This window comes from Salvelinus sp. IW2-2015, linkage group LG20, assembly GCF_002910315.2.
Source record: "Salvelinus sp. IW2-2015 linkage group LG20, ASM291031v2, whole genome shotgun sequence".
NCBI classification, from domain to species: Eukaryota; Metazoa; Chordata; class Actinopteri; order Salmoniformes; family Salmonidae; genus Salvelinus; species Salvelinus sp. IW2-2015.
Genome location: NC_036860.1, coordinates 44400016 through 44427238, shown reverse-complemented (window position 1 = coordinate 44427238; position 27223 = coordinate 44400016). Strand labels below are relative to the sequence as shown.

Genomic DNA, 27223 nt, shown 5'->3' with positions numbered 1-27223 from the left:
CACACACACACACACACACACACACACGCACACACGCACACACACACGCACACACACGCACACACACGCACACACACACACACACACACACACACACACACACACACACACACACACACACACACACACACACACACACACTCACACCACCAATTCTTTCCCCATTTGGAACACAGGATCTATTCATCCCAGCGACTGAGACAGAATAATTAACCAAATAGCCGCAGCTCTCCATGGTTCCAGACTCATTACCTTTCTGAGCAGGTGTCTTGACACAAAGAGCTGGTCATTTTGCGCAGGTCATACAACACGGTTCCCCCCAGGGCTTGATCATTGGCATCATGCATGAAGCAGCCTATGTAGGTCCCTTGCCATGTCAAAACAAAGCAGTTAATGAAAAGCCATATTATATCCATTCAAACAACAATATTAATAATTTAGTACAACACACTATTGAGAAGTGATGGCAACACAGGTTTGCAGCAGATTTTAGGCTCAGTCCTGTCAGTGAGTACTATTTAACTCACAAATACTATTTAAACCAGGTCTGGTATGCATTCAGCGGTTAAACTACACCTATGTTGGCAATAAAGTAAACAATGTTGCAGTGGGTAGGTGGTACCTTTGTGCCTGGTATTGCTTTGTAGGGGACCCCTCTGCTCCTGTGCGTCTGGCATCAGACCGTGGAACCAGCGGCGGTGCAGATGTTGGACCCTCAGGTGCCGGGATGTGGGCCAGTGCCGCCCCATCTTGATGCCCATTCCACCACCCAACACGCCCTGGGGGGCTGCCCATCTGGAGCGCGCCCTCATGCCCAGGCCGGGGGCAGCCCTCACGGCTGTGGGAGGCGCTGGCAGTGCCATGAGAGAAGAGAGGCTGGCGCTGCCTGGTGGCTGGGTGGTCCTCAGGGTCAGGCTGGAGCGCTGCAGCAGCAGAATGCTCCCTGCCATCAGGTAGGCGATGCCCAAGAAGAGGAGGAGCATCTGAGCTCGCCGCAGGAAGCAACGCAGCCTGTAGAAGGGCGTGGCCATTCCCAATGTCCAGCTGGTGGCTATTTGATCCTTAGTGAGCCACCATTCCAGAGAGAGGGGTGAGGGATCTACAGCTTCATTATAACCCCATCAGTCCAGTAACAGTAGGTAGGCTACCTGGCTGCAGCTTCAGATGGTTAATGAGGCTCCACGCTTAATAGCCATGCCTCTGGACAGGAGACCAAAAAGACCACTGTGTAATCAGATCCCTCAGATGAGTCACAGCAGCGCCAGACTTTACAGTAATCTCCAAGGCAACAGAACAGCCAGCAAACCCTGGAAGCCAGTAGTTTCACCTAGGGCAACAAAATAGAAGCAAATAAGATTTTAATTGGCAGAATATAATTATCTTTGTATACAACCCCTATAGAATATACGAGGGAAACGTATATACAATAGCTTTGTGGATTAGATCTACAGTTCATGTTGACATATAAGATTGTATTTCTGTTCTAGAGCAGTGAGCATAAAGTAATTTCCCTTGCTATTTATTGTTTGTCTTTCCTCTGAACCTGGTGTGATATTATATCTGGTGTCAGAGGGTGTGTGGGAAGAGGTTATCTTCCTGTTAGCTACAGAACAGTTTCTCAGCTTTACGCTTGTCTTGGCTTAGAAAATATCCATCATTCTGCCTCAATTACACTGGCAGCATGACAGCATCACAGCACCATCTGTATTATGTTCTTGTTTCCCTGACTTTTCTCAGTGTGTTGGTACATTTGTAAAGCTCCACAGACATGGGTTTGTGAACCATCTTTTGACGATTTGTACCATATCAAACCAATTATGTTTAAGCGGCAACTCAGATTGAGAGTTATGGAAATTAGTGATTTTCAAAAGCATTTTCAACTGGATTTGTGACCCACATCAAAAGCATTAAAGGGATAGTTCACCCAAATTACAAAATTACATGTTGGTTTCCTTACCCTGTAAGCAGTCTATGGACAAGGTATGACAGTAATCCATGCTTTGGTTTTGTTTCTCTGGCACTGTTTCCAAATGCTAACGTTTTAGCATTTGTGGCACAAATCCAATGCAAGTCATGGTACCTACAGTATCTTAGCATTTTTTGTCCAAATCATCCTAAATTATCTCAAATTGATTAGGTAGCTCAATTAAGTCACTTATAGATGATTTGGACATGATGAGCGAAAAATACTAATACAGGTACCATGAATTAGATCTATGTCACAAATGTTAAAATGTTTTGGAAACAGTACCAGCTGTAAACAAAACCAAAGCATGGATTGCTGTCATACCTTATAGGTTAAGGAAACCAATATGCCATTTTGTAATTTGGGTGAACTATTCCTTTGAAAGTAATAGTGCTCTCAGATAACATGTTAATATCTGCCTGCTGCTTCCAAATCTAAATAAAGTTCCTAATAGATGATTTCACTAGATACACTATTACCACAGTGGGAAATTATGACGTGATAAAACTGTCTTGAGGGGGGATATTTATGGTTGGCTCCAATGAAACAAGATTATCATAGCACACATGTCACCCGACTTTAGAGTTTTATCTTTCAAAATATGGATAAATCAATGGCTCTGCTCCTCCACCTACACAGGTTAAACTCTACCATGAAGATTGGAGAATAATGTGATGCGGGAGGGTGTTAAAAATAATAAACTATTTTCAGTATTTTGATCATGTATAGCAGTGAATGAAGTGTTTAGCTGTGACCTGTAACACTCAAAGAGAGTATAGGCCAGTGGGAAATCGTAAGGGCCTTCTAAGCCTTCAGAGCACAGGAGGTTGCTGGCACCATAATTTGGGAGAACGGGCTTGTGGTAATGGCTGGAGCGGAATAGGCGGAATGGTATCAAACACATGATTTTTATGTGTTTCATGCCATTCTATTCGCTCCGTTCTAGACATTATTATGAGCCATCCTCCCCTCAGCAGCCTCCAATGCTTCAGGGAAGGCCTAAGGATTTATAAAAGGATTTATTATTTTTAATAACTTCAATTTCAGATTTTCTATCATTTAAATTATATTCTGATATAATTTCTTCAGTTTGTTTTGGAAAGGGGAAGAGTTAACGCTGAAGCAAAAACAAAAAGATCCAATCAGGATTTTTATTTGATGGTCTCTAGGGAGAAAAATCTACTTAGCTAAGTCAGCTATTGGATAGGCTCTCAGAATCTAGACAGAAGGCATCAACTGTATTAGGGCAGAATTTTGGAGAGACAGGGAAATCTCAAATGCCTAGAAGACCTAGACATGTAACTCCTGATAGCATGAGAATTAGCTTAGTTTTCCAACAGTCTACCTAGCTTTTGTTGTAGTGCGCGGCTAGGAACATAGGTGTGATGCGGCTGCAGCCACAAGTGTTATTGAGGAGAATGTGAAACTCACACTGTAAAAAGGTGAACAAAAATAGATTGGTGTTATTTCCTGATAGTTGCTGGTAGAAAATATAATCTACCAAATAGTTTTGGATTTCCATGGTGACATTACCATGCAGTGAATCTGTTAATAGACCAATAACAAATGGGTCTCCCCAATTGTCGCCAAGAAGGGAAATAAGAGATTTGAATGTTTAGATTTGAGATAACATTTGTCAAAAATGACTGCTCCAAAAGGATAAAAGTTATATATACAGTTGAAGTTGGAAGTTTACATTCACTTAGGTTGGAGTCATTTAAACTCGTTTTTCAACCACTCCACAAATTTCTTGTGAACAAACTATAATTTTGGCAAGTCAGATAGGACATCTACTTTGTGCATGATACAAGTAATTTTTCCAACAATTGTTTACAGACAGATTATTTCACTTATAATTCACTGCATCACAATTCCAATGGGTCAGAAGTTACATACACTATGTTGACTGTGCCTTTAAACAGCTTGGAAAATTCTAGAAAATGATGTCATGGCTTTAGAAGCTTCTGATAGGTTAATTGACATAATTTGAGTCAATTGGAGGTGTATATGTGGATGTATTTCAAGGCCTACCTTGTCAGTGCCTCTTTGCTTGACATCATGGGAAAATCAAAATAAATCATCCAATACCTCAGAAAACAAATTGTAGACCTTCACAAGTTTGGTTCATCCTTGGGAGCAATTTCCAAACGCCTGAAGGTACCACGTTCATCTGTACAAACAATAGTACACAAGTATAACACCATGGGACCACGCAGCCGACATACCGCTCAGGAAGGAGATGCGTTCTGTCTCCTAGAGATGAACGTACTTTGGTGCAAAAAGTGCAAATCAATCCCAGAACAACAGCAAAGGACCTTGTGAAGATTCTGGAGGAAACAGGTACAAAAGTATCTATATCCACAGTAAAATGAGTCCTATATCGACACAACCTGAAAGGCCGCTCAGCAAGGAAGAAGCCACTGCTCCAAAACCGCCATAAAAAAAGCCAGACTACGGTTTGCAACTGCAATGGGGACAAAGATCGTACTTTTTGGAGAAATGTCCTCTGGTCTGATGAAAAACAAATAGAACTGTTTGGCCATAATGACCATCGTTATGTTTGGAGGAAAAAGGGGGGATGCTTGCAAGCCGAAGAACACCATCCCAACCGTGAAGCACAGGGGAGGCAGCATTATGTTGTGGGGGTGCTTTGCTGCAGGAGGGACTGGTGCACTTCACAAAATAGATGGCATCATGAGGCAGGAAAATTATGTGGATATATTGAAGCAACATCTCAAGACATCAGTCGGGAAGTTAAAGCTTGGTCCCAAATGGGTCTTCCAAATGGACAATGACCCCAAGCATACTTCCAAAGTTGTGGCAAAATGGCTTAAGGACAACAAAGTCAAGGTATTGGAGAGGTCATCACAAAGCCCTGACCTCAATCCTATAGAAGATGTGTTGGCAGAACTGAAAAAGTGTGTGCGAGCAAGGCGGCCTATAAACCTGACTTACACCGGCTCTGTCAGGAGGAATGGGCCAAAATTCACCCAACTTATTGTGGGAAGCTTGTGGAAGGCTACCTGAAATGTTTGACCCAAGTTAAACAATTTAAAGGCAATGCTACCAAATACTAATTGAGTGTATATAAACTTCTGACCCACTAGAAATGTGATGACAGATATAAAAGCTCAAATTAATCATTCTCTCTACTATTATTCTGACATTTCACATTCTCAAAATAAAGTGGTGATCCTAACTGACCTAAGACATGGAACTCTTACTAGGATTAAATTCCAGGAATTGTGAAAAACTGAGTTTAAATGTATTTGGCTAAGGTGTATGTAAACTTCCGACTTCAACTGTATAATAATACAATTGTCAGGTCTTTTACCTAATCGCGGCGCTCTAAACATGCAACAATTCCCATAGGAACACACCCATTTTAAATGTGCAGGGCTTGTGCAATTGTTTTTGGTCTAACATGAATGATCTACCTTTTGACCTTTTTAACATTTTGTTGTGTTACAGCCTGAATTTAAAATGGATCAAATTGAGATTTTATGTCACTGGCCTACACACAATACCCAATAATGTCAAAGTGAAATTATGTTTTTAGACATTTTTACAAATTCATTGAAAATGAAAATGTGAACTTTCTTGAGTCAGTAAGTATTCAACCCCTTTGTTTTGGCAAATCTAAATAAGTTCAGGAGTCAAAATGTGCTGAACAAGTCGCATAGTAAGTTGCAGTGTTTAACATTATTTTTGAATGATTACCTCATCTCTGTACCCCACGCAGAGGTCCCTCAGTTGAGCAGTGAATTTCAAGAACAGATTCAAGCACAAAGACCACAACACAATACAACCTAAATGACAGAGTGAAAAGAAGGAAGCCTGTACAGAATAAAAATATTCCAAAACATTCATCCTGTTTGCAACGAGGCACTAAAGTAAAACTGCAAAAAATGTGGGAAAGACATTTACTTTATATCCTGAATACAAAGTGTTATATTTGGGTCAAATCCAACACAACACATCACTGAGTATCACTCTTCATATTTTCAAGCATTGTGGTGGCTGCATCATGTTATGTTACTCAAATTACTCAAATGTTACTGCTGGCAATGTCATAAAAAGTCTTTAGGAGTTTTGCACACCTGGATTGTACAATAGTTGCACATTATTCTTTAAAGAAATCTTCAAGCTCTGTCAAATTGGCTGTTAATCATTGCTAGACAGCCAAGTCTAGCAATGATTTCAAGTCTTGCCATAGATTTTAGTCAAAACTGTAACTCGGCCAAGGCACTTAGGAACATTCAATGTTGTCTTGGTAAGCAACTCCAGTGTATATTTGGCCTTGTGTTTTAGGTTATTGTCCTGCTGAAGGTGAATTTGTTTCCCAGTGTCTGTTTGAAAGCTTGTCATCGGCAAGGACTTGGGAGTTTTTAGGATAACAATAAACGGAATAGAGCTAAGCACAGGCAAAATCCTAGAAGTGAACCTGGTTCAGTCTGCTTTCAAACAGACAAATATTGTACAATCCAGGTGTGCAAAGGTCCTAAAGACTTTTTATGACATTGCCAGCAGTAATATTTGAGTTTGATTTCCAAAAAGACAAGGCCTGTAGCTTTCAAATAGCTTTCAAATGGCCCCTGTACAGGGCCCAAAACAACCACTCAGAATGAAATGCAGCGGCCATGACTAAAGCTAAACGAGAGTTGTCTTGGGGGATGGTTTAGTGTGGGTGTTCGCACGTGGCAAGCGTTTGTACATTCACTCTGCCAAAACAGTACACAGTTACAGTCACTCACCGTTCTACAGTAGATAACACTAAACAGTCTAACCAGGTATTGTGTCTTGAAGTCGCCTAGGCTAGCTAGAGCTAGCCAACTTCTTTTGCCAATTAGCTTCAGCCGGTTGGTGTGCGACCATGGCAAAGTTGTTTTGACATTGGATAGTCTATCTCTGGGGCTAGTTAGGGTCCGATAAATAAATTACATAAGGTAAATCGGACAATATTTTCATGTTGCACTTCTTTTAGTTGTCTCATTAAATGCTTTCAAATAAGGGGTTACCAACTGAGCATAGTTTGAGGTATTGGCATAATGCATGTATTCCAATTCAAGCTAACTCCATGGTATTTTCTAGTAGGAAGTTAACTGTTGAACATGGCATGTTTGTTTTAGAAACTTTGTATGATCTGAAATCCTGCAGCTGCAGTCTTAGTCTGATTCATGTACTGTAAATGACAGAAGTTTGATTTCTAAAATGTATTGTATTGTAACTCTGGCATCTCAAACCAATCCGGACATTCTGGTTATAACTGAATCTTGGCTAAAGAAGTCTATGCTGGACTCTGATGTGTATCTAACTGGTTATAATGTTTTTAGATCTGATAGAGTTAAATGTTTCTGTAACCATCACCACCTTTGTCCCTAAGAAATGTGAATGTCTAGTCCTAAACACGGGACTTGGTAAGAATGCACATCTGACGCTAAATGGGAATTTATCGCCCTCCCTTGGCCTCCATACGTGCTCTTAGCAAATTGTTGACCTACTGTATAACTATGCTCAATCTGAATTACTGATAGTGGGTGATCCTAATCTAGATTGGTTGATTCCAGTATCTGATGGGCTGAAAGATATTTGCACTGAGCTAAATCTAACTCAGCTGATAATTAAACCAACTCGCCCCAACTTTAAACACCCTGAATAATCTACTCTATTAGATATTATTCTAACAAATTCCCCTCATAAGTTTACAGCCAACAGGATATTTGCCAAATAGTGACCATTGTTCCTTTGCTTGTATAAGACATATTAAACTTCCTAAATCTTGCTCACGCATTATTACAAAGAGACATTTTTGGAATTTTAATGAGCAACATTTTTTGTCTGAGTGTCACGTTCCTGACCTGTTTTCTGTTGTTTTGTATGTGTGTGATGGTCAGGGCGTGAGTTTTGGGTGGGCATTCTATGTTGTGTGTTTCTATGTTGGTTTAGGGTTGCCTGGTATGGCTCTTAATTAGAGGCAGGTGTTTTGCGTTCCTCTAATTAAGAGGCATATTTAGGTAGGTTGTTTCACTGTGTTCGTTGTGGGTGGTTGTTACCTGTCTCTGTGTTTGTGTTCTGCACCAGATAGGTCTGTATCGGTTTTGCACGTTTGTTATTTTGTAAGTTGTTTGTAGTGTTCACTTGTTCTTATAATTAAACATGTTGAGCACTGGCTACGCTGCATTTTGGTCCTCTCCTTCACCCCAGGAAGAAAACCTTTACACTGAGCTGGGGTTGAGTGGCTGGGGGATTGTGTCAACTATCACTGACTCGGATCAGGCCCTTTGTTTTATTTCCGTTTTATTTCTGTTGCAGATAAACGGGCCAAACAAAAAACTAAGGGTAAAAGACTGATGTAATCCTTGGTTTCCGCATAAACAATCTGAGCAATTATAGGAAATACATTTAGCTTGAGTTAAGGCTAGACTAATTGATTCTACGTCTGATTGGCCATTAAGATATTTGAAAAATGAAGGTCTATCCTTGGTTAAAAAGAAAAATCAATATACTGTATTTCTTGAATTGTGTTTCAGAGAGTGGAGGTAATCCAGCCCATTTATGGAAAGTGGTCAAATCTTTTAAATAAAACCTACTCTAGCAGGTTTTGACAGCCTCTGGACCCATTCTAGACAAAATTGTAATTTGTGATGCTTTTAATAACCATTTTGCTTCAGCTGGCCACCTGTTTGAAAGGATAATCTCATCCCACTAGAAGATCCTTTAGTCACCTGAGAACAGATTGTACAGAATGATGCATTAACAGACTTCCATACCTTATTTTAATTTCAACCCTTTGATGTTTATGATGTACTAAGTGCCTTGCTAAAGATTGGTGTTAAAAAACAACAACATAGGGGCTGATTCACTTGATCCCTTCATACTGCAGCTCTCTGCCCCACTTATTGCAGAACCCCATACCTATATTTTTAACTTCACAATTGTTTCTGATGTTATCCCTAAGATCTGTAAAGCGGTACATGTCTTCCCCCTATGTAAAGGAGGAGATCCTTCTGATTTGTACTGTCCAATTTCCAAATGATCTTGCCTTTACAAAGTTTTAGAATCCCTGACTAACTTTCAGCTAAGAACTTTTTAAACTTCTCACTCTATTCTCAATGTGCACCAATCTGTTTTAGACCTGGACATAGCACAGTTTCAGCTGCTCCGCTTGTTTTAGAGGATGTGTTAAATTACTTGGATCATATTTATAGACCTTTCCTGTAACGTTCGTCTTCCTCCTCGTCTGAGGAGGAGCAAGGAACGGACCAAAGCGCAGCGTGGTTTGAATACATACTATCGTTTATTAAACGAAGACGAAAAACACTGGACAAAATACAAAACAAATAAACGACGTGAACAAACGAACGAAAACAGTACCGTGTGGCGAAACAAACACAGACACGGCAACAATCACCCACAAACCAAAAGTGAAACCCAGGCTGCCTAAGTATGATTCTCAATCAGGGACAACGATTGACAGCTCCCTCTGATTGAGAATCATACCAGGCCGAACACAAAACCCCAACATAGAAAAACACACATAGACAGCCCACCCCAACTCGCGCCCTGACCAAACTAAATAAATACAAAACAAGGGAAATAAGGTCAGGAACGTGACATTTCCAATGCCTTTGATACCGTTGACCATCACGTTCCTATTCAAAGGTTGACTGAAATAGGCCTAGATCAGGCTTCTTGCAAGTGGTTTGAAAATGATCAGTCAGACAGGACTCAATGTGTGATCTCTGATGGTGTTAAGTTTCCTGGATATTATAAAAGGTGTACCGCAGGGGTCGATACTGGGACCTGTTCTCTTTACTATTGATATATATAATATTGGTCTATCTGTTAAATCTTTTAACATTCATCTGTATGCAGACGACACTGTTATGTTGGCCATTGCCCCAACTGTTGACCAGGCTATGTTAGAGCTACAATCTGACTTTGTTACGTTACAGAAAGCCCTGGTTGGTTTAAAACTTGTAATTAATAGCGGCAAGACTAAATACATGTTGTTCTCTAGTTCTCACAAGAATGTTTCAGATGATCTATATATTTATTAATTGGATGGTTCTCCCATTGATTGGGTTCCCGCCTACAAATATCTGGGCATTTGGATAACAAAGACTTAATGTTTAAAAAACATAGTTGAGCTAGTTAAAGAGCTAAGACTTAAAGAGGCTTCTTTTTTAGAAATAGATCTTGTCTCTCCCTAAATATCAGGATGCAGATTGTACAGTCAACTTTCCTGCCAGTTCTTGATTATGGTGACACCATATACCAGATTGCAGCAGCAACTACTCTTAAACCTTAGGATGCAGTGTACCATAACGCCATTTGTTTTATCACTGGTGGCAGTGTTAATACTCACCACTGCATCCTGTATCAAAAGGTTGGCTGGTCCTCATAAAGTCCCGTAGATCAATTCATTATTCCCTCTTTGCTTACAAAACCCTACTAAACAAGCTTCCAACTTACCTAACTTCATTGTTAAAGTTTTTTTTTTTTTAAACATGAAATACCAAACCTGCTCACAGAGTTGGTTAACTCTTGAGGTTCCTCTCCACCAAATTAGGTAAATCCCCTTTTAGTTTTAATGCACCTCATTGCTGGAACCAACTGCAAAATAAATTGCAATTGGTCGCTCTGATGCTGCTTGGGCAATACAAAATATTGATTGCAGAATATGGCTGTTTTTCTTGATTGCTTGTTGTGCTGTATTTTAGTTAGTTTTTTTTACTGATATTGATTTTGAATTGATCTATGACTTGTATATGCAGGGCTCCCTTGTGAAAGAGACCCTGGTCTCAATGGTGACTTGGTTTAAAAATATATATATATATATGTATACTGTATATAGATTTGTATATTCATTTCTACAATTTATAGTTTATTTGTCATTGAAATTTGGAGCTATTGCCATTTTTAAATATTGTCCCATGTACATTGTGTAATTTACTGATGGTCCCTAACTAGCACCATAGGGATATCAAATGTCAAACCAAGCTGACCATGGGCATTACGATCGGGTTGCTGTGGAAATGTGGGCAGGATTGAAATAAACCCAACCAAAGGAAAACTGTTACAGTACCCTTTATTCCGTGACACGCCATTTTTTTCTATCATCTTACATGACCAAAATTATCCTATCTACACTTTGTAGTCAATTTTGACAACAGAATAAATGTTTCTGACTCATGTAGATGCCACATAGGTCATTTTCAAAATTAGAAGTTGCTTTTTAGGGGCAGTCGCTTTTTAACATCGTCCTTCAAGATTAACTTTCAACAAGAAGTTAAGTATGAAATGATCATCATTTGGTGAGCAGCACTGTTTTTTTTGTAGCTCAATTGCTGTCAGCTCTCTCTTTGAAAATAATGTGTGTGAAAGATTGTTGCATTGAAACTTTAGATCACATGTTACTTTGTGTGCTGAACGTGATAAAATATGTTTGCAATGGGAAGTAATAGTTAAACATTTTGATTTGTAAATGCTTAATGGTTGTGTTTTTGTTATGATTGGKGCCTACGGGGTTATTATGAATGTGTTTCTTAAAACAGTATGCTGTGTGTGACTGCTTTCTTTCTATCGGTCGTGTCTGTGTGTTTTACAAAAAGTGTTCTATCCTAAATGGWGTGAGCAGATTACGGTCGCTGTCCTTTCAGCACTACACGCCTGTCATCTTTGATGTGTCGTTGTTGTCATTACTAGGCTATTTGTGATAGTGTGATAATGATGGTGTAAAGGCTACCTGGTTCAGTTTGCTCCTAGCAGAACTCGGCTTGGCGAAGTGAATGTCTGTGCCTCGCATACTCCCTCCACTTGAACCTCCACTTGAATAAAAGAAAATAGCGGCAATAGTACTGTTTGTCCCTCTTGAAATGCCATAGCCAGTATAAGCTTCCTCAAAATAATCAGACTTAATGTAAGATAATTAGTAATTCATTTTGACGTTTTTGCTGAGGTCTTTGTCACGCAATTTTTCGAACTAAAATGTTTGGTGCAGTATTTCTCAAGTGAAAAAATGTGCATGAAAACGAGTCGTCTCTCGTTGAATGACAACAAATACTTAATTGAAGAATCCCTACTGTTGACCAATCACCAATGAAGGGCCGTGCACGTTGGCTACTATCAGGGTCGTGTGTATAGGTGGCAGGGAAGTCAGGCGCAGGAGAGTCAAACGGAGTGTAAATGGAGTCTTTTAATATATGTCCACTTAACATGCTCCAAACACTAATATGTACATATATAAAATAAACATGGGTACGAGGACCCGTCGCGCACCTATACAACCATAACAACACTGACATAAAACAATCTCTGACAAAGACATGAGGGGAAACAGAGGGTTAAATACACAAMAGGTAATGAATGGGATTGAAACCAGGTGTGTGGGAAGACAAGACAAAACTAATGGAAAATGAAAAATGGATCAATGATGGCTAGAAGACCGGTGACGTCGACCACCGAGCACCGCCCGAACAAGGAGAGGCAACGACTTCGGYAGAAGTCGTGACAGCTACTGAACTTTGAACTTTGTGCATGAACAAACCCTTGTCGAAGACCGAAAAGAAAAAAAACATCACAAAATGTCGTCATAGTATATGCACAAACTGTTTTGGATGGGAAGCAAGCGGGTGCCTTTAGGCTACCACAGGTTGTTTAAGTGATTGTTGTTGTTGTTGCTGGTAGCATGAGTGACAGCCGATGCGTTGCTCAGGCCTGTTTGATTAATTCATGATGTCATCAAAAAGCATTCCTACTCCTGCATGAGAGCTAGATATAATGTAAGGCGTATTAAGTGATGATGTTTCTGTTATTTTTCTTGATTTATGAATTTGAAGTTTGACGGCTTTGGAGATTATTTTCCCCCACTGAAGTCCTACATCTAATAATCAAGATTCGCCACTGGTGTAGGCTTTATACAATCTCATACAAACAATGTTTTATTTCTGTTTGTGAACAGCACTTTATACACGTTTTCTCTATAATTCTGTAATAGTAGCCTAATGGAGGACTGCCAGGTAGTGCATGACACGCAAATTAAGACTAAACAGTGGAAAACCTTTTAAGATTTTACGGCTTAAATGAAAGCCACAGGTTAGCCACATGAAAGGCAGCAGTGGGTGCAATTATTTAGGCTATTTATTACCCTCTACGGATCTAACTTCAACCCTGATCCAGGGGCCCAACTAAACTGGCCTGGAATCAAAACCCTGATCAGTTCAATTAGATGAGTTCACTTTAATTCTCTTTGTTAGGGTCGATCAGACCGGGGGCGTTGTTGTCTCATTGTGTGAATCTTATGGGCAGGCAGTGGTAGTGCCAACCACCACTAATTCTGTAATAGTAGCCTAATGGATAAATGCCAGGTAGTGCATGACGKGCTAAAGATATCCATTAACATGAGWTATTTTGCTGTCCTATTATCTCTAGACCTTCAGCACAAATACAGCATTTGGACCAGATGTCATATTACAGAATTATTGTCATGACAGTTTCTTTTGGGACTTTTTCTGCCACTAATTCCAATTGTATGACTTTTCCACTGTTCCAACATTATCCCCAGTTCAATAGATATAACCTTCTGGGACAATCAGGCTACCTCATCGTGGGGTTCTTGGGAATAATAAGCTACCAGGCCAGCCAAGGGAAGCAACAGTTTGCACATACACTAGGCTTCCACCACAACACGGAATTTGCATCTATCCTTTCGGGAACTACCATTTTCTCTAACTCTGGTCAACATTGTCAGTAATTTCTAAGTATAAAGTGGCCACATTTTCGAGAATATTGCCCCTTGGAAAATAATAAACTATGCTTTGTCAGCTTTAATCTGAGAGTAATGTATAATTCATAACAACATTATTAAACACCAGTCATTAATCAAAACAAGTTGCAAAGCGCACATTTACTCAGCTAGAATCATTGTGATAAAATACAAATCTGAATACCATTTAGCCTACCTTAGATGTGGAACCCTTTAGGAACTGCGTTTAACCATACAGAAAGCTATCAGGATCGAATCTCTCTCCCACGTACTCTGAAGATTTAGAACATTATTTCCTATTCTATATCCTAAAGAAGTGAAGACGCGTTTGTATTGTAACGATCTTTAAAAATTGCCTCTCGGCTCCTCTTCTTTCTCCCTACTCTCTCTCTCCCTCTCCGTGGCAGAGTAGAGCGTTACAAAACGAGAAGGCAGGGAATGAGGGAGCATACTCATTTGCATTGGCCATCCCCGATGCGTCACCAGCCCGCTGTGGTGTGGGAGATGTGTCCCCCAGCTGCCATGAACCTCTAGATATGGTATGTTATGATCCCGTGGTTACTGTAGAAAGCTGAGTGCATGTTGCCAATATCAACACATGAATGAAGTTCAAACCATTTAACCATCTCATGGTTACTGTGCTGTCCATCTGCTGCCCATTCTGACATTGAAAATGAACCATTCAGCCAATGTGTTCATTCATTAGAAGCCTCTCCATTATCCGTGCAGAGAATGAATGCATCAGATAAGGAGAGGAGCTGACTGTCGAAGCATGTAGCAATTTACACAAGACATCAGCACCACGGAGAGTGCAAGTTCTGACGGTTACTTCCAAGGTATGAGTTACCTTTCTTTCAGAGCAGAACTATTGTAGGTTAAGGAAGGTAGTACTTTCTTTCCACATAGAATTGACCAGATATTTTCCCAGAAATTGCATGGTAAAATGGTAACCACATATTAATGTAGATGTACAATGTAGATGTGTTTCTGTAGGATTGATTAAAACAAGCATCACTAACAGTGCACAAGTAGCCTTGCAGCAATTGTATTGAATTGGCTGCCCATGATGTATTTTTATCTAATTTGATTAACCTTAACATATGAAAATTGTAGTATGTAGACTTCTGAGTTTTTTATGACCAATATGTAATTGCTGACCAGGAATCTGAGCTGTTAGATCAACCGGTGGGCTTGCAGCTCACAAGATTTTGTACTTATCCTCACATTGATTAAGTCTTCTTCAACTGTTTAAAACATGCAACAGACTATTAAAGTAAGACATGTCTCATTTTGCACTAATATTCAGGGAAACATTATGGAATATGTGTAAATGACATATGCGTCTGGGGCATCAGTACATAGGGTATTCTCTTCCTGTCATATGTCTAAACTGTGGCTCAAACACCCTGCCTGTCAAGAGTCAAACAGAATTCTCCATGAGGAGGTGCGCCGAAATATAAGGGCCTATTACATGTAATAGATATGCAACCCTTCAATGATTGTGCCCTCTCTATTTCCTTCCTTCCCTGGCCTACATGTTTTGCAAAGAGCCCCCATTTACAATCCTCTTTCAATTTGTAATCTATTAATTTCATTATGCTGTAGGGCAGTGCACCGTGGTGAGCCTGAGTTCCTTAGATGAGACGAGAGAGGGTAATTGCTGCGAGGTGATTCAAATAAACTGATGATTAGTCAGAATGACTCCTGCTGCCAGCTGTGGGTCTGTGGGGCTGTTTCTCTGGCTGCAGGCGTGGCTTTTTATGCAGGTGAGGGGACTTGTGGCTGCAGGCGTGGCTTTTTATGCAGGTGAGGGGCCTTGTTTTCAAAATGTGTATCTTTCCATTAAGAGCATAGAACATTCCATTTAATTGCCTTAAAAAGGAAAGGCATTTCAGGACATACATACATACATCAGCGGCAGGGACTGGGAGACTGTTCAGGATTGAGGGAAAGATAAACGGAGCATACAATACACACATATACAGTGCATTCTGAAAGTTTTCAAACCCTTTGACTTTTTCCACGTTTTGTTATGTTACAGCCTTATTCTAAAATGGATCAAATCAAATAAATTCCACATCAATCTACACACAATACCCCACAATGATGAAGCAAAAACAGGTTTTTAGACATTTTTGCAAATGCATTACAAATAAAAAACAGAAATACCTTATTTACTTAGGTATTCAGTACCCTTTGCTATGAGACTCGAAATTTAGCTCAGATGCATCCTGTTTCCATTTATCATCCTAAAGATGTTTCTATAACTTGAATGAAGTCTWCCTGTGGTGAATTAAATTGATTGGACATCATTCGGAAAGGCACACAYCTGTCTATATGAGATACCACAGTTGACAGTGCATGTCAGAGAAAAAGAACAAGCCAGGAGGCCAAAGGAATTGTCCATAGAGCTCCCAGACAGGATTGTGTCGAGGCACAKATCTGGGGAAGGGTACCAAAACATTTCTGCAGCATTGAAGATCCTAAAAAACACAGTGGCCTCCATCATTCTTAAATGGAAGARGTTTGGAACCACCAAGACTCTTCCTAGAGCTGGCCGCCCTGCCAAACTGAGCAATCGAGGGAGAAGGGCCTTGGTCAGGGAGGTGACCAAGAACCCGATGGTCACTCTGACAGAGCTCCAGAGTTCCTCTGTAGAGATGGGAGAACCTTCCAGAAGGACAACCATATCTGCAGCACTCCACCAATCAGGCCTTTATGGTAAAGTGGCCAGATGGAAGCCACTCGTCAGTAAATGGCACATGACAGCCTGCTTGGAGTTTTCCAAAAGGCACCTAAAGACTCTCAGACCATGAGAAAAACGATTCTCTGGTCTGATGAAACCAAAATTGAACTATTTGGCCTGAATGCCAAGCGTCACTTCTGGAGGAAGCCTGGCACCATCCCTACGGTGAAGCATGGTGGTGTTAGCATCTTGTTGTGGGGATGTTTTTCAGTGGCAGGGACTGGGAGACTGGTCAGGATCGAGGGAAAGATAAATGGAGCAAAGTACAGAGAGATCCTTGATGAAAAACTGCTCCAGAGCGCTCAGGACCTCAGACTGGGGAGATGGTTTGGAACCATCATGGGCTTGAGTGGCCCAGCCAGAGCMCGGACTTGAAAGTGATCAAACATCTCTGGAGAGAACTGAAAATAGCTGTGCAGCGACGCTGCCCATCCAAACTGATAGGGCTTGAGAGGATCTGCATAGAGAATGGGAGAAACTCCCCAAATACAGGTGTGCCCAAATTTATTTATTTTTTTATCTATTTTATTTTTATTTTTTTTTTTTTTTAACTAGGCAAGTCAGTTAAGAACAAATTCTTATTTACAATGACGGCATTCTCAAGGCAGTAATTACTGCCTAAGGTGCTTCAACAAAGTACTGAGTAAAGGGTCTGAATACTTATGTAAATGTGATATTTCATTTTTTCATTTTTTATAAATTTRCTAAAATTCTAGAAACCTGTTTTTGCTTTGTCATTATGGKGTATTGTGTGTATATTGATGAGGGGGAAAAAACAATTAAAAAAGTATTGGAAAATTGGAAAAAGTCAAGGGGTCTGAATACTTTCCGAATGCACTGTACAATATTTATAAATGTCTTAATTACATTATTTTACTTTTAGATCTGTGTGTATTGTTGTGAATTGTGAGATATTACTTCACTGCTGACCTAGGAACACAAGCATTACACTACATCTACAATAACATCTGCTAAATATGTGTATACGACCAATACAATTTTATTTTCATTGATTTGACACACACACACACACACACACACACACACATACACACGCACACACATTAACTGGGCTCTGACAATAATAGGATCTTCTGGGACTAATGATCCTGTATCACCTCTATGTGTTGTGTTCTATAATTTTGAAAAGAAAATGGCTCTATTTTTTTTTACTCCTCTAACAAATCTTTGTCGAGACATCTGCCTCATTTCTCTGTTTTATGACTAATCCTGCCAAGAGCTTTTCTACCCTCTAAAATTGGGCCCTGTCCAGCCACACAGGAACAAGCAGCTTGCCCACACACAGGGTTTGAGATTCTAATATTGTCTCTACACTTCTCACCACCACTGGATTCACTGGTTCATAGCAGGATACAGGCAAAGTTATACTACACGTTTGTATGCTCACGGCCAAATGTCCACAATTCAGTTCACGTGACCTGTCCATTTAATAACTTGGCCACACCACTTCAGCAGTCACCACTGTTGTATACTCTGTGTTGACCTTGGCTATAAAAGCTGATGAAATCAGATAGGGAATGAGTGACATTTGTACCTACGTGATGTCCAGTGCATCGACCAAGCCTCCCAGACACTGTAAATCAAGTAGTGGTATTCACCACTGCTTTAATAGAGACCTCTTTGTTCAGATGGATTGCAAGCTCCTGGTGATGCTGCTGGTWTAGACTGGACTGTTCTATCTATTATTAGCTGATTGTTGAATTTGTCACATTGCTACAGGTGTACGCAAGGAGGCATGATCAAATTAAGATTGTAAACAGTTGAAAACCGTTCAAGATTTTACGGATTAAATTAAATCCACATTGGCTACATGAAAGCTAGCAGTGGGTGCAAGTCTTTAGGCTATTACCCTCTACAGATCTATTGCCAACCCTGATCTTAGGGGCCCAACTAAACTAGCTTGGAATAAAAACCCTGATCAGTTAAAGGAGATGAATTCACTTTAATTCTCTTTGTTAGGATCAATCAGCACAGGGGGCAATGTTGTCTCATTGTGTGGATCTCATGGGCAGACAATGGTAGTATCAACCACCAACTGCCAACCATGKCCCAGCTCGGATCTCGTCATTGTGAGTAATCCTATTATTGGTTTGCTCAAGGTCACAGAACAATCAAGAGATTGATTATGATCAATCCTCCATCTCTCCATGTCTGCCATTGGGGGATTAACTGGACTAAAGCACTTGAATGGCTGTGGAGTTAAGGCTTTAGGGATAGCAGCAAACACATTCAGTTTGTCTCTACAGATGTAGGATCTTCATTTGARCCAGTTTGCTACAGCAGGGAAATAATCYTGCAGCAACAGGAAATGTGAAATATTATGTGGATTATAATTAACAAAAATAATTTTAGAGGTGGATGCATTTTTCGTTAGGGCAAATCAACTGACATTTTAAAGTGGAAATTGCAAACTTTGGAAGCCTTTTTAAACGTCATACACTGATGTGGAGAAKAATTCTCAGCAATAAAAGAGTGATCATATTAAGATCCTACATCTGTACATGCCTTTTCTGATTCAATCATCCACAAGTAATTACTGGAAGAAATGAAACTCCCCTGGTTTCCAAAGCTGATGGAAAACAGCTAGTGAGAGATGTGATCCTCATAATCTGTGTGACAAGAGGTTGTCTTGTAGGCTACTCACAGGGTCCTTCATGTTTCTATTCAATGTGACTATTGATGTTTAGTGGATGACTATTCACTGAGGCATTTACACTTTTTTTCTTTTTTGTATTGGTTAATGAAATATCTCTTTGTAGACCATCTTGTCATTTATCTTTGAGTTGATTTCACTAGATGGAGAGTATGTTCCCATTAGACAGTGTACAATAAGTTAAACATTGGGATTGTTGGTTGACCCTTTATTCAATCAGCCAATTAGACAAAGAACGAAACAAACAGAAGCATCAACTATGAAGTGTACTGTAGCACAGGCTCTGTCAGTGCCTGACAGCTGTAGTCCTCTGGATTTGTAAACATGATAATGAATAATGATGACATATTCATATTGCATTTCAAGGCAGTGAGGCAGAGGGCTTTGTGTACTGTCCAATGTCTGTCCATTTACATTACAGTATTTAAGTATTTCAAGCTCAGACTGAGTCTTTATAATCCCAGTGAAAACCTTGTAGCGTCTGCATAATTTGAAATCTACATGAATGGCTGCGGAATACCAACTGAACTGAATGTGTGGTGTTTCTGGCAGTGAGTGAGTGAGCTGTTGGTCTTTCCAGGTCACGTGCTGTAGACGACCTCTGGGGAGGAAGAGTGAAGGACTTGCTTTAGAGGGTGGAGAAGGCATCTCACTCTCTCCCGTCTTCTATTCGTTGCTCCCCCTCTATCTCTCTCTTTCCCTTATTTCCACTCTCTTTCTCCTCTACCCATCGCTCTCTCTCCCTCTAACAGCTCTTCAGAGCAGGAACGATAGCCCCCAGTGTTTACACTTCACACTGCATTACTTATACATGAAGAAGATCCTCTTCATTCATCTCTGGGACTCCCGCAGCGCACAACGCTCTGTCGTCTGTATTAGTCTCATGCTATGTCTTCTCTCTTCTCTTCTCTTCTTTCTTCTCTTTTCATCTTCTCTTCATGACCAGAGTCAGAGCCAATGCACGACTTTTACTCAGGGCTGAGCCTCAGTCACTGGGAAAATAGCCGGGGCTGAGTGGAATTGAACTGGACAGATAGACCTGGCACTCATATTTGACCACTTTARTCTTTCCAGGTATGTGCGTAGAGGGGCTTTCACGCAGCCTGTTTGATTTTCTGTCCATATGAGCCTTAACATCTACATTGAAACGTTTGGGTCTCATTATAACCTGGGATTTCAGTTGTTTATCTAATTGGTATGTTGTTGGTTTGTACCAAAAGACCCTTGTAGATTATTGTAGATTTTCTTCAGTTGAGCGGCTGAAAAAGGTATGTGAGTTCCAGTCTTCTTCAACAATTAAGAATTAAGGGCTCTATTCAATCTGTATCACTGAAGCGTTACAGAGAGCACGCTAGAAATTTAACAGCTATTTTCTATTAAGCCGACTTCTGCAGCATTTACTGTGAATGCAGTCTCTGCTAACGCTGGAACATTGCCTTTAAATTTCAATCACGCTGTAACGCTGAATTTCCGCGATGTGGATTGAAAAGTAAGAGGTTAAGAGGTTATCTGAAGAGATCATTATGAAAGATTGTGCTGCTAGCCTATTTCTTTATACAATGCAGACTCCAATTATCCCTTCTGATTTGTTTTAAGGATTCCTACCTTGCGCTCAGCTGCTCACTAAGCCAGCTACAATAGGGCTAATTATGGAATACAAATGTTGTGTAAGAGAATCCTTAACCTTAAAATCATTCATGTGTTTTAAATAAGTTTAATCAGCTGTCTAAAAGTTATATTGAAGGTGTGAATTCTTCAAAGAATGTCATATAATGTATTATTTAGGCCTTATCAGGACAGAGCTTGAGTGAAGTACTGCATTACTGATTAGTCTTTATGGATTCAGTTTCAGTGTACTGTATCTCTCATTATATCTTTCATATCTGTCATTGCATCTGCCCAGAAATAAAAACCTGTCAATGAGAGCCATTTGTAAGGTGAGGTGAGGACATTTTAATGCCTCCCTTGCTGAGATAATAAGGAAGACGAATGTAAAATCATGGCATTCCATAATATCCATGGTGGCTAATTAGAGACTGGCTGGTTTATGATCACAGACGGTAAACTTAAATCTTCCCCACCCCCACCTCTGCCACACACATGCACACACACACACACACACACACACACACACACACACACACACACACACACCACACTACTTTTCACAGTTCTAATAGGCTTAGTTCAATAATGAACGGGTGGTGTAAGGTACTCAAGGGTTGAATGTGTTTCATTTATAATTAAGACATTAATGGCAACAGCGGAGAGAACCTGGCTGCATCCATGGGGGAAAACACCTCACTAACATAAACCAGATGGGAGAAGGAGACTAAAACATGAGGGACGGTATGACAATTACAGTCAATGGGAAGGATTAGATCACATTGAGCTCTATCTGAATCTCTGGCTTGAAAATATACACTGAGTACACAAACATTACAAACCCTTTCCATGAACATAGACTGACCAGGTGAATCCAGGTGAAAGCTATGATCCCTTATTGATGTTACTTGTTAAATCCACTTCAATCAGTGTAGATGAAGGGGAGGAGACAGGTTAAAGAAAGATTTTTAAGCCTTGAGACAACTGACATTTCAGTCATTTAGCAGACACTCTTATCCAGAGCGACGTACATGAGGAGCAATTAGGGTTAAGTGCCTTGTTCATGCACCACTTCCAGATTTTTCACCTAGTCGGCTTGGGAAGTCAAACCAGCAACCTTACGGTTACTGTCCAAAGGCTCTTAACCAATAAGCTACTTGCCATTCAGGGGGTGAATGGGCAAGACAAAATATTAAGTAAGTGCCTTTGAACGGGGTATGGTAGTAGGGTCCAGGCACACCGGTTAGTGTCAAGAACTGCAACGCTTGTCACGGCTTCCGCCGAAGTTGGTTCCTCTCCTTGTTCGGGCGGCGCTCGGCGGCCGGCGTGGCCGGTCTTCTAGCCATCATCGATCCACTTTTCATTTACCTTTTGTTTTCACTTGTCTTCCCACACACCTRGTCACAATTCCCTCATTACATGTTGTGTATTACCCTCTCCCACGTCCGGGAGCACGCGGCGATGCTCCACCATCTTGGCACTGCCATGGACCGCGTTGTCCAAACAATGGACCGCTGGGAGAGACAGGGAGTTCTTCCAGCGCCTCCACCAGCACAACCGGGGTCTCCACTACTCACCCCCCATTCTCCTGGTCCCAGTGGGATTGGTCTCGCCCTTCCCCGGGAATACGACGGGAAGGCTGCACGCTGCCAGGGGTTCGTGTTGCAGCTCGACCTATACCTGGCAACAGTCCACCCGGCTCCTTCGGGCCGTGAGAGGGTGTCCGCCCTCGTCTCGTGCCTCTCTGGGAAAGCCCTGGAGTGGGCCAACGCCGTGTGGAGAAAGGGAGCGCCCAGTAGTTCGCYCTGGAGTTTCGGACCCTGGCCGCCGGCGCGGGATGGAACGACAGGGCCCTGATCGACCATTATCGTTGCAGTTTGCGCGAGGACGTCCGTCGGGAGTTGGCCTGCAGAGACACAACCCTCACCTTCGACCAGCGGGTGGACCTGTCCATCCGGCTGGATAACCTGCTGGCTACCCGCGGACTTCCAGATCGGGGTCTGTCGGTTCCATCCATCYGGTGCGCAGGGAGACCGGAGGAGGTTCCAGCTCGTGCACCATCTATGGCCTCAGAGGTCACACTGCCGGTCGGTGCCGGGTTGGTTCCTCTGGGGATTGAGGCAGCAGGCAGGGCAATCTGGCATCACCCCAGGTAAGCCGGCACCATTCTCACCCAGAGCCCTCTGTTGCACATATGTTTTTGTATGTTACTTTTTCTGAGTTTTCCTCGCATTTCCAACATAAGGCGCTCGTTGATTCAGGAGCGGCTGGGAATGTTATAGATAGATCGTTCCCCCATAGTTTAGGGATCCCCATTGTTCCCGTGGCTGTGCCCTTCCCCGTTCACGCCTTAGATAGTCGGCCATTAGGGTCAGGGTTGATTAGGGAGGCCACCACTCATCTGGGCATGGTGACGCAGGGGGGTCACAAGGAGAGAATTAGTCTCTTCCTCATTGACTCTCCTGCGTTTCCCGTGGTGCTAGTCCTACCCTGGTTAGCTTGTCATGACCCCACTGTTTCTTGGCAACAGAGGGCTCTCACRAGGTGGTCGTGAGAGTGCTCGGGGAGGTGTTTAGGGGTTTCCGTTGGTGCTACCATGGTGGAAAGTCCAGACCAGGTCTCCACCGTGCGTTTTCTGAACATAACGTGCAACCCAAATGGCGTTTTTTTGTTATAAAAGTAATATTTATCGAACAAAAAGAACATTTGTTGTGTAACTGGGAGTCTCGTGAGTGCAAACATCCGAAGATTATCAAAGGTAAGCGATTAGTTTTATTGCTTTTCTGACTTTCGTGACCATGCTAATTTGGGGCTAGCTGTTGTAGCATTGATTGATACACTCACAAAAGCTTGGATTGCTTCGCTGCAAAGCATATTTTCAAAATCTGCCACGATAGGTGGATTAACAACAACTAAACTGTGTTTTGGTATTTCCTTTGGATTGCATGATTATAAATATTGTTAGTAATATTTTGCGCCCTGCAATCTAGCAGCGTTGTTTAGGAAAATGATCCCGCTAAAGGGATCCGGACGCAGAGAAGTTAACTTAACTGACCTGCCAAGTAAAAAAAATATGTGTGTATGTTGCATTTGGTGTGGAAAAAAATATTTGTATTATTATTTGAAAAAATAATAAAAATAACACTTTTTCTGTTTTTGAGTTTTTCTAATACACTGCCCAAAACATGTACTTTTATTTGAGTTTTAAAAAACCAAATAGTCTGCCAAATATTATTTGATAGTATGTTGAAATATGTATTTCACAATACTATTTTCAAATACTGGGTTAAATGCAAAGGAGTGTATTTGAGTCAGTGTATTGAGCTTTTCAAAATATTTTCCAAGTGTATTCTAAATACTTAAAATATTAAACTACTTGTCTTTTCAAGTAAAACATATCTGAATACTTACTTTGAATGTAGGTGAAAGTAATTGAGATATTTGAAATAGTATTTGTACCCAGGTCTAACATACACACATTCTCATACACTCACTACTGTCACCACAAACAGTCACATGCACTCACAGTCATCACCACACACAAACCCACTCACACATACACTACAGTTAAAGTGACTATATTAATCACTATTACCATTACACTGCTGCTATGTTGATAATACGATTATTATTACAATTAGTATGTGTCTTGCTAACAGCCACTTTCTACCCATTTTCAATCAATCAATCAATCAATTTTATTTATATAGCTTCGTACATCAGCTAATATCTCGAAGTGCTGTACAGACACCCAGCCTAAAACCCCAACACAGCAGTAATGCAGGTGTAGAAGCCACGGTGGCTAGGAAAAACTCCCTAGAAAGGCCAAAACCTAGGAAGAAACCTAGAGAGGAACCAGGCTACGAGGGGTGGCCAGTCCTCTTCTGCTGTGCCGTGGTGGGATTATAACGAAATGCCAAGATGTCAAAAATGTTCATAATGAAGCATGGTCAAATAATTAATCATGAATAATTTCAGTTGGCTTTTCATAGCCGATCATCAAGAGTGAAAAACAACAAGGTCGGGACAGGTGGCGGTTCCATAACCGCAGGCAGAACAGCTGAAACTGGAATAGCAGCAGGCCAGGCGGACTGGGGACAGCAAGGAGTCACCACGGGCGGCAGTCCCGCGCATGGTCCTAGGGCCCAGGTCCTCCGAGAGAAAGAAAGAGAGAAGGAGAAAATTAGAGAGAGCCAAGATTTTCAAAATTTCCATAAATGACAAGCATGGTCAAATAATAATCAGGAATAAATCTCAGTTGGCTTTTCATAGCCCGATCATTAAAGTTGAAAACAGCAGGTCTGGGACAGGTAGGTTCCATAACCGCAGGCAGAACAGTTGAAACTGGAATAGCAGCAAGGCCAGGCGGACTGGGGACAGCAAGGAGTCACCACGGCCGGTAGTCCGACGTTGTCCTAGGGCTCAGTCCTCCGAGAGAAAGAAAGAGAGAAGGAGAAAATTAGAGAGCCAAGATTTTCAAAATGTTCATAAATGAACAGCATGGTCAAATAATAATCAGGAATAAATCTCAGTTGGCTTTTCATAGCCGATCATAAGAGTTGAAAACAGCAGGTCTGGGACGGGTAGGGGTCCGTAACCACAGGCAGAACAGTTGAAACTGGAATAGCAGCAGCCAGGCGGACTGGGGACAGCAAGGTGTCATCATGCCCGGTAGTCCTGACGTATGGTCCTAGGGCTCAGGTTCTCAGAGAGAAAGAGAGAACGAGAGAATTAGAGGAGCAACCTTAAATTCACACAGGACACTGGATAAGACAGGAGAAGTACTCCAGGTAACCAACTGACCCTAGCCCCCCGACACAAACTACTGCAGCATAAATACCTGAGGCTGAGACAGGAGCGGTCAGGAGACACTGTGGCCCATCCGAAGAAACCCCGGACAGGGCCAAATAGGAAGGATATAACCCCACCCACTTTGCCAAAGCACAGCCCCCGCACCACTAGGGAAATCCTCAACACCAACTTACAATCCTGAGACAAGGCCGAGTATAGCCCACAAGATCTCACCACAGCACAAACCAAGGGGGGGCGCCAACCCAGACAGGAAGATCACGTCAGTAACTCAACCCACTCAAGTGACGCACCCTCCTAGGGACGGCATGAAAGAGCACCAGCAAGCCAGTGACTCAGCCCTGTAACAGGGTTAGAGGCAGAGAATCCCAGTGGAGAGAGGGGAACCGGCCTGGCAGAGACAGCAAGGGCGGTTCGTTGCTCCAGAGCCTTTCCGTTCACCTTCACACTCCTGGGCCAGGCTACACTCATCATATGACCTACTGAAGAGATAAGTCTTCAGTAAAGACTTAAAGGTTGAGACCGAGTCTGCGCTCTCACATGGGTAGGCAGACTGTTCCATAAAATGGAGATCTATAGAGAAAGCCCTGCTCCCCGCTGTTGCTTTAGAAATTTCTAGGGACAATTAGAGAGGCCTGCGTCTTGTACCGTAGCGTACGTATTGGTATGTACGGCAGGACCAACTCGGAAAGATAGTAGGAGCAAGCCCATGTAACGCTTTATAGGTTAACAGTAAAACCTTGAAATCAGCCCTTGCCTTAACAGAAGCCAGTGTAGGGAACTAGCACTGGAGTAATTTGATCAAATTCTTGGTTCTAGTCAGGATTCTAGCAGCCGTATTTAGCACTAACTGAAGTTTATTTAGTGCTTATCCGGGTAGCCGGAAAGTAGAGCATTGCAGTAGTCTACCAGAAGTAACAAATGCATGGATTAATTTTTCTGCATCATTTTTGGACAGAAATTTCTGATTTTTGCAATGTTACGTAGATGGAAAAAAGCTGTCCTTGAAACAGTCTTGATATGTTCGTCAAAAGAGAGATCAGGGTCAAGATGTACGCCGAGGTCCTTCACAGTTTTATTTGAGACGACTTTACAACCATCAAGATGAATTGTCAGATTTAACAGAAGATCTCTTTGTTTCTTGGACCTAGAACAAGCATCTCTGTTTTGTCCGAGTTTAAAAGTAGAAAGTTTTCAGCCATCCACTTCCTAATGTCTGAAACACAGGCTTCTAGCGAGGGCAATTTTGGGGCTTCACCATTTTTCATTGAAATGTACAGCTGTGTGTCATCCGCATAGCAGTGAAAGTTAACATTATGTTTTCGAATAACATCCCCAAGAGGTAAATTATAGTGAAAACAATAGTGGTCCTAAAACGGAACCTTGAGGAACACCGAAATGTACAGTTAATTTGTCAGAGGACAGACCATTCACAGAGACAAACTGATATCTTTCCGACAGTAAGATCTAAACCAGGCCAGAACTTGTCCGTGTAGACAAATTGGGTTTCCAGTCTCTCCAAAAGAATGTGGTGATCGATGGTGTCAAAGGCAGCACTAAGGTCTAGTAGCACGAGGACAGATGCAGAGCCTCGGTCTGACGCCATTAAAAGGTCATTTACCACCTTCACAAGTGCAGTCTCAGTGCTGATGGGGT

The 27223-nt window shown here is 41.5% G+C and overlaps 1 protein-coding gene across 1 annotated transcript in view; it reads right to left on the bottom strand.

Moving 5' to 3' along the window:
- The window catches only part of LOC111980419 (sialate:O-sulfotransferase 1-like), a 28655-nt gene extending 14527 nt beyond the window's left edge, over window positions 1–14128 (bottom strand). The window contains exons 1-3 of the mRNA XM_024011152.1: window positions 13930–14128; window positions 623–1327; window positions 253–367 (exon numbers count right to left, since the gene is read on the bottom strand). Of these exons, the coding sequence (XP_023866920.1) occupies window positions 253–367; window positions 623–1031 (524 nt within the window). The 5' untranslated portion in view covers window positions 1032–1327; window positions 13930–14128. The remainder of the gene's footprint in view (window positions 1–252; window positions 368–622; window positions 1328–13929) is intronic.
- Between the last annotated feature and the right edge of the window lie 13095 nt (window positions 14129–27223).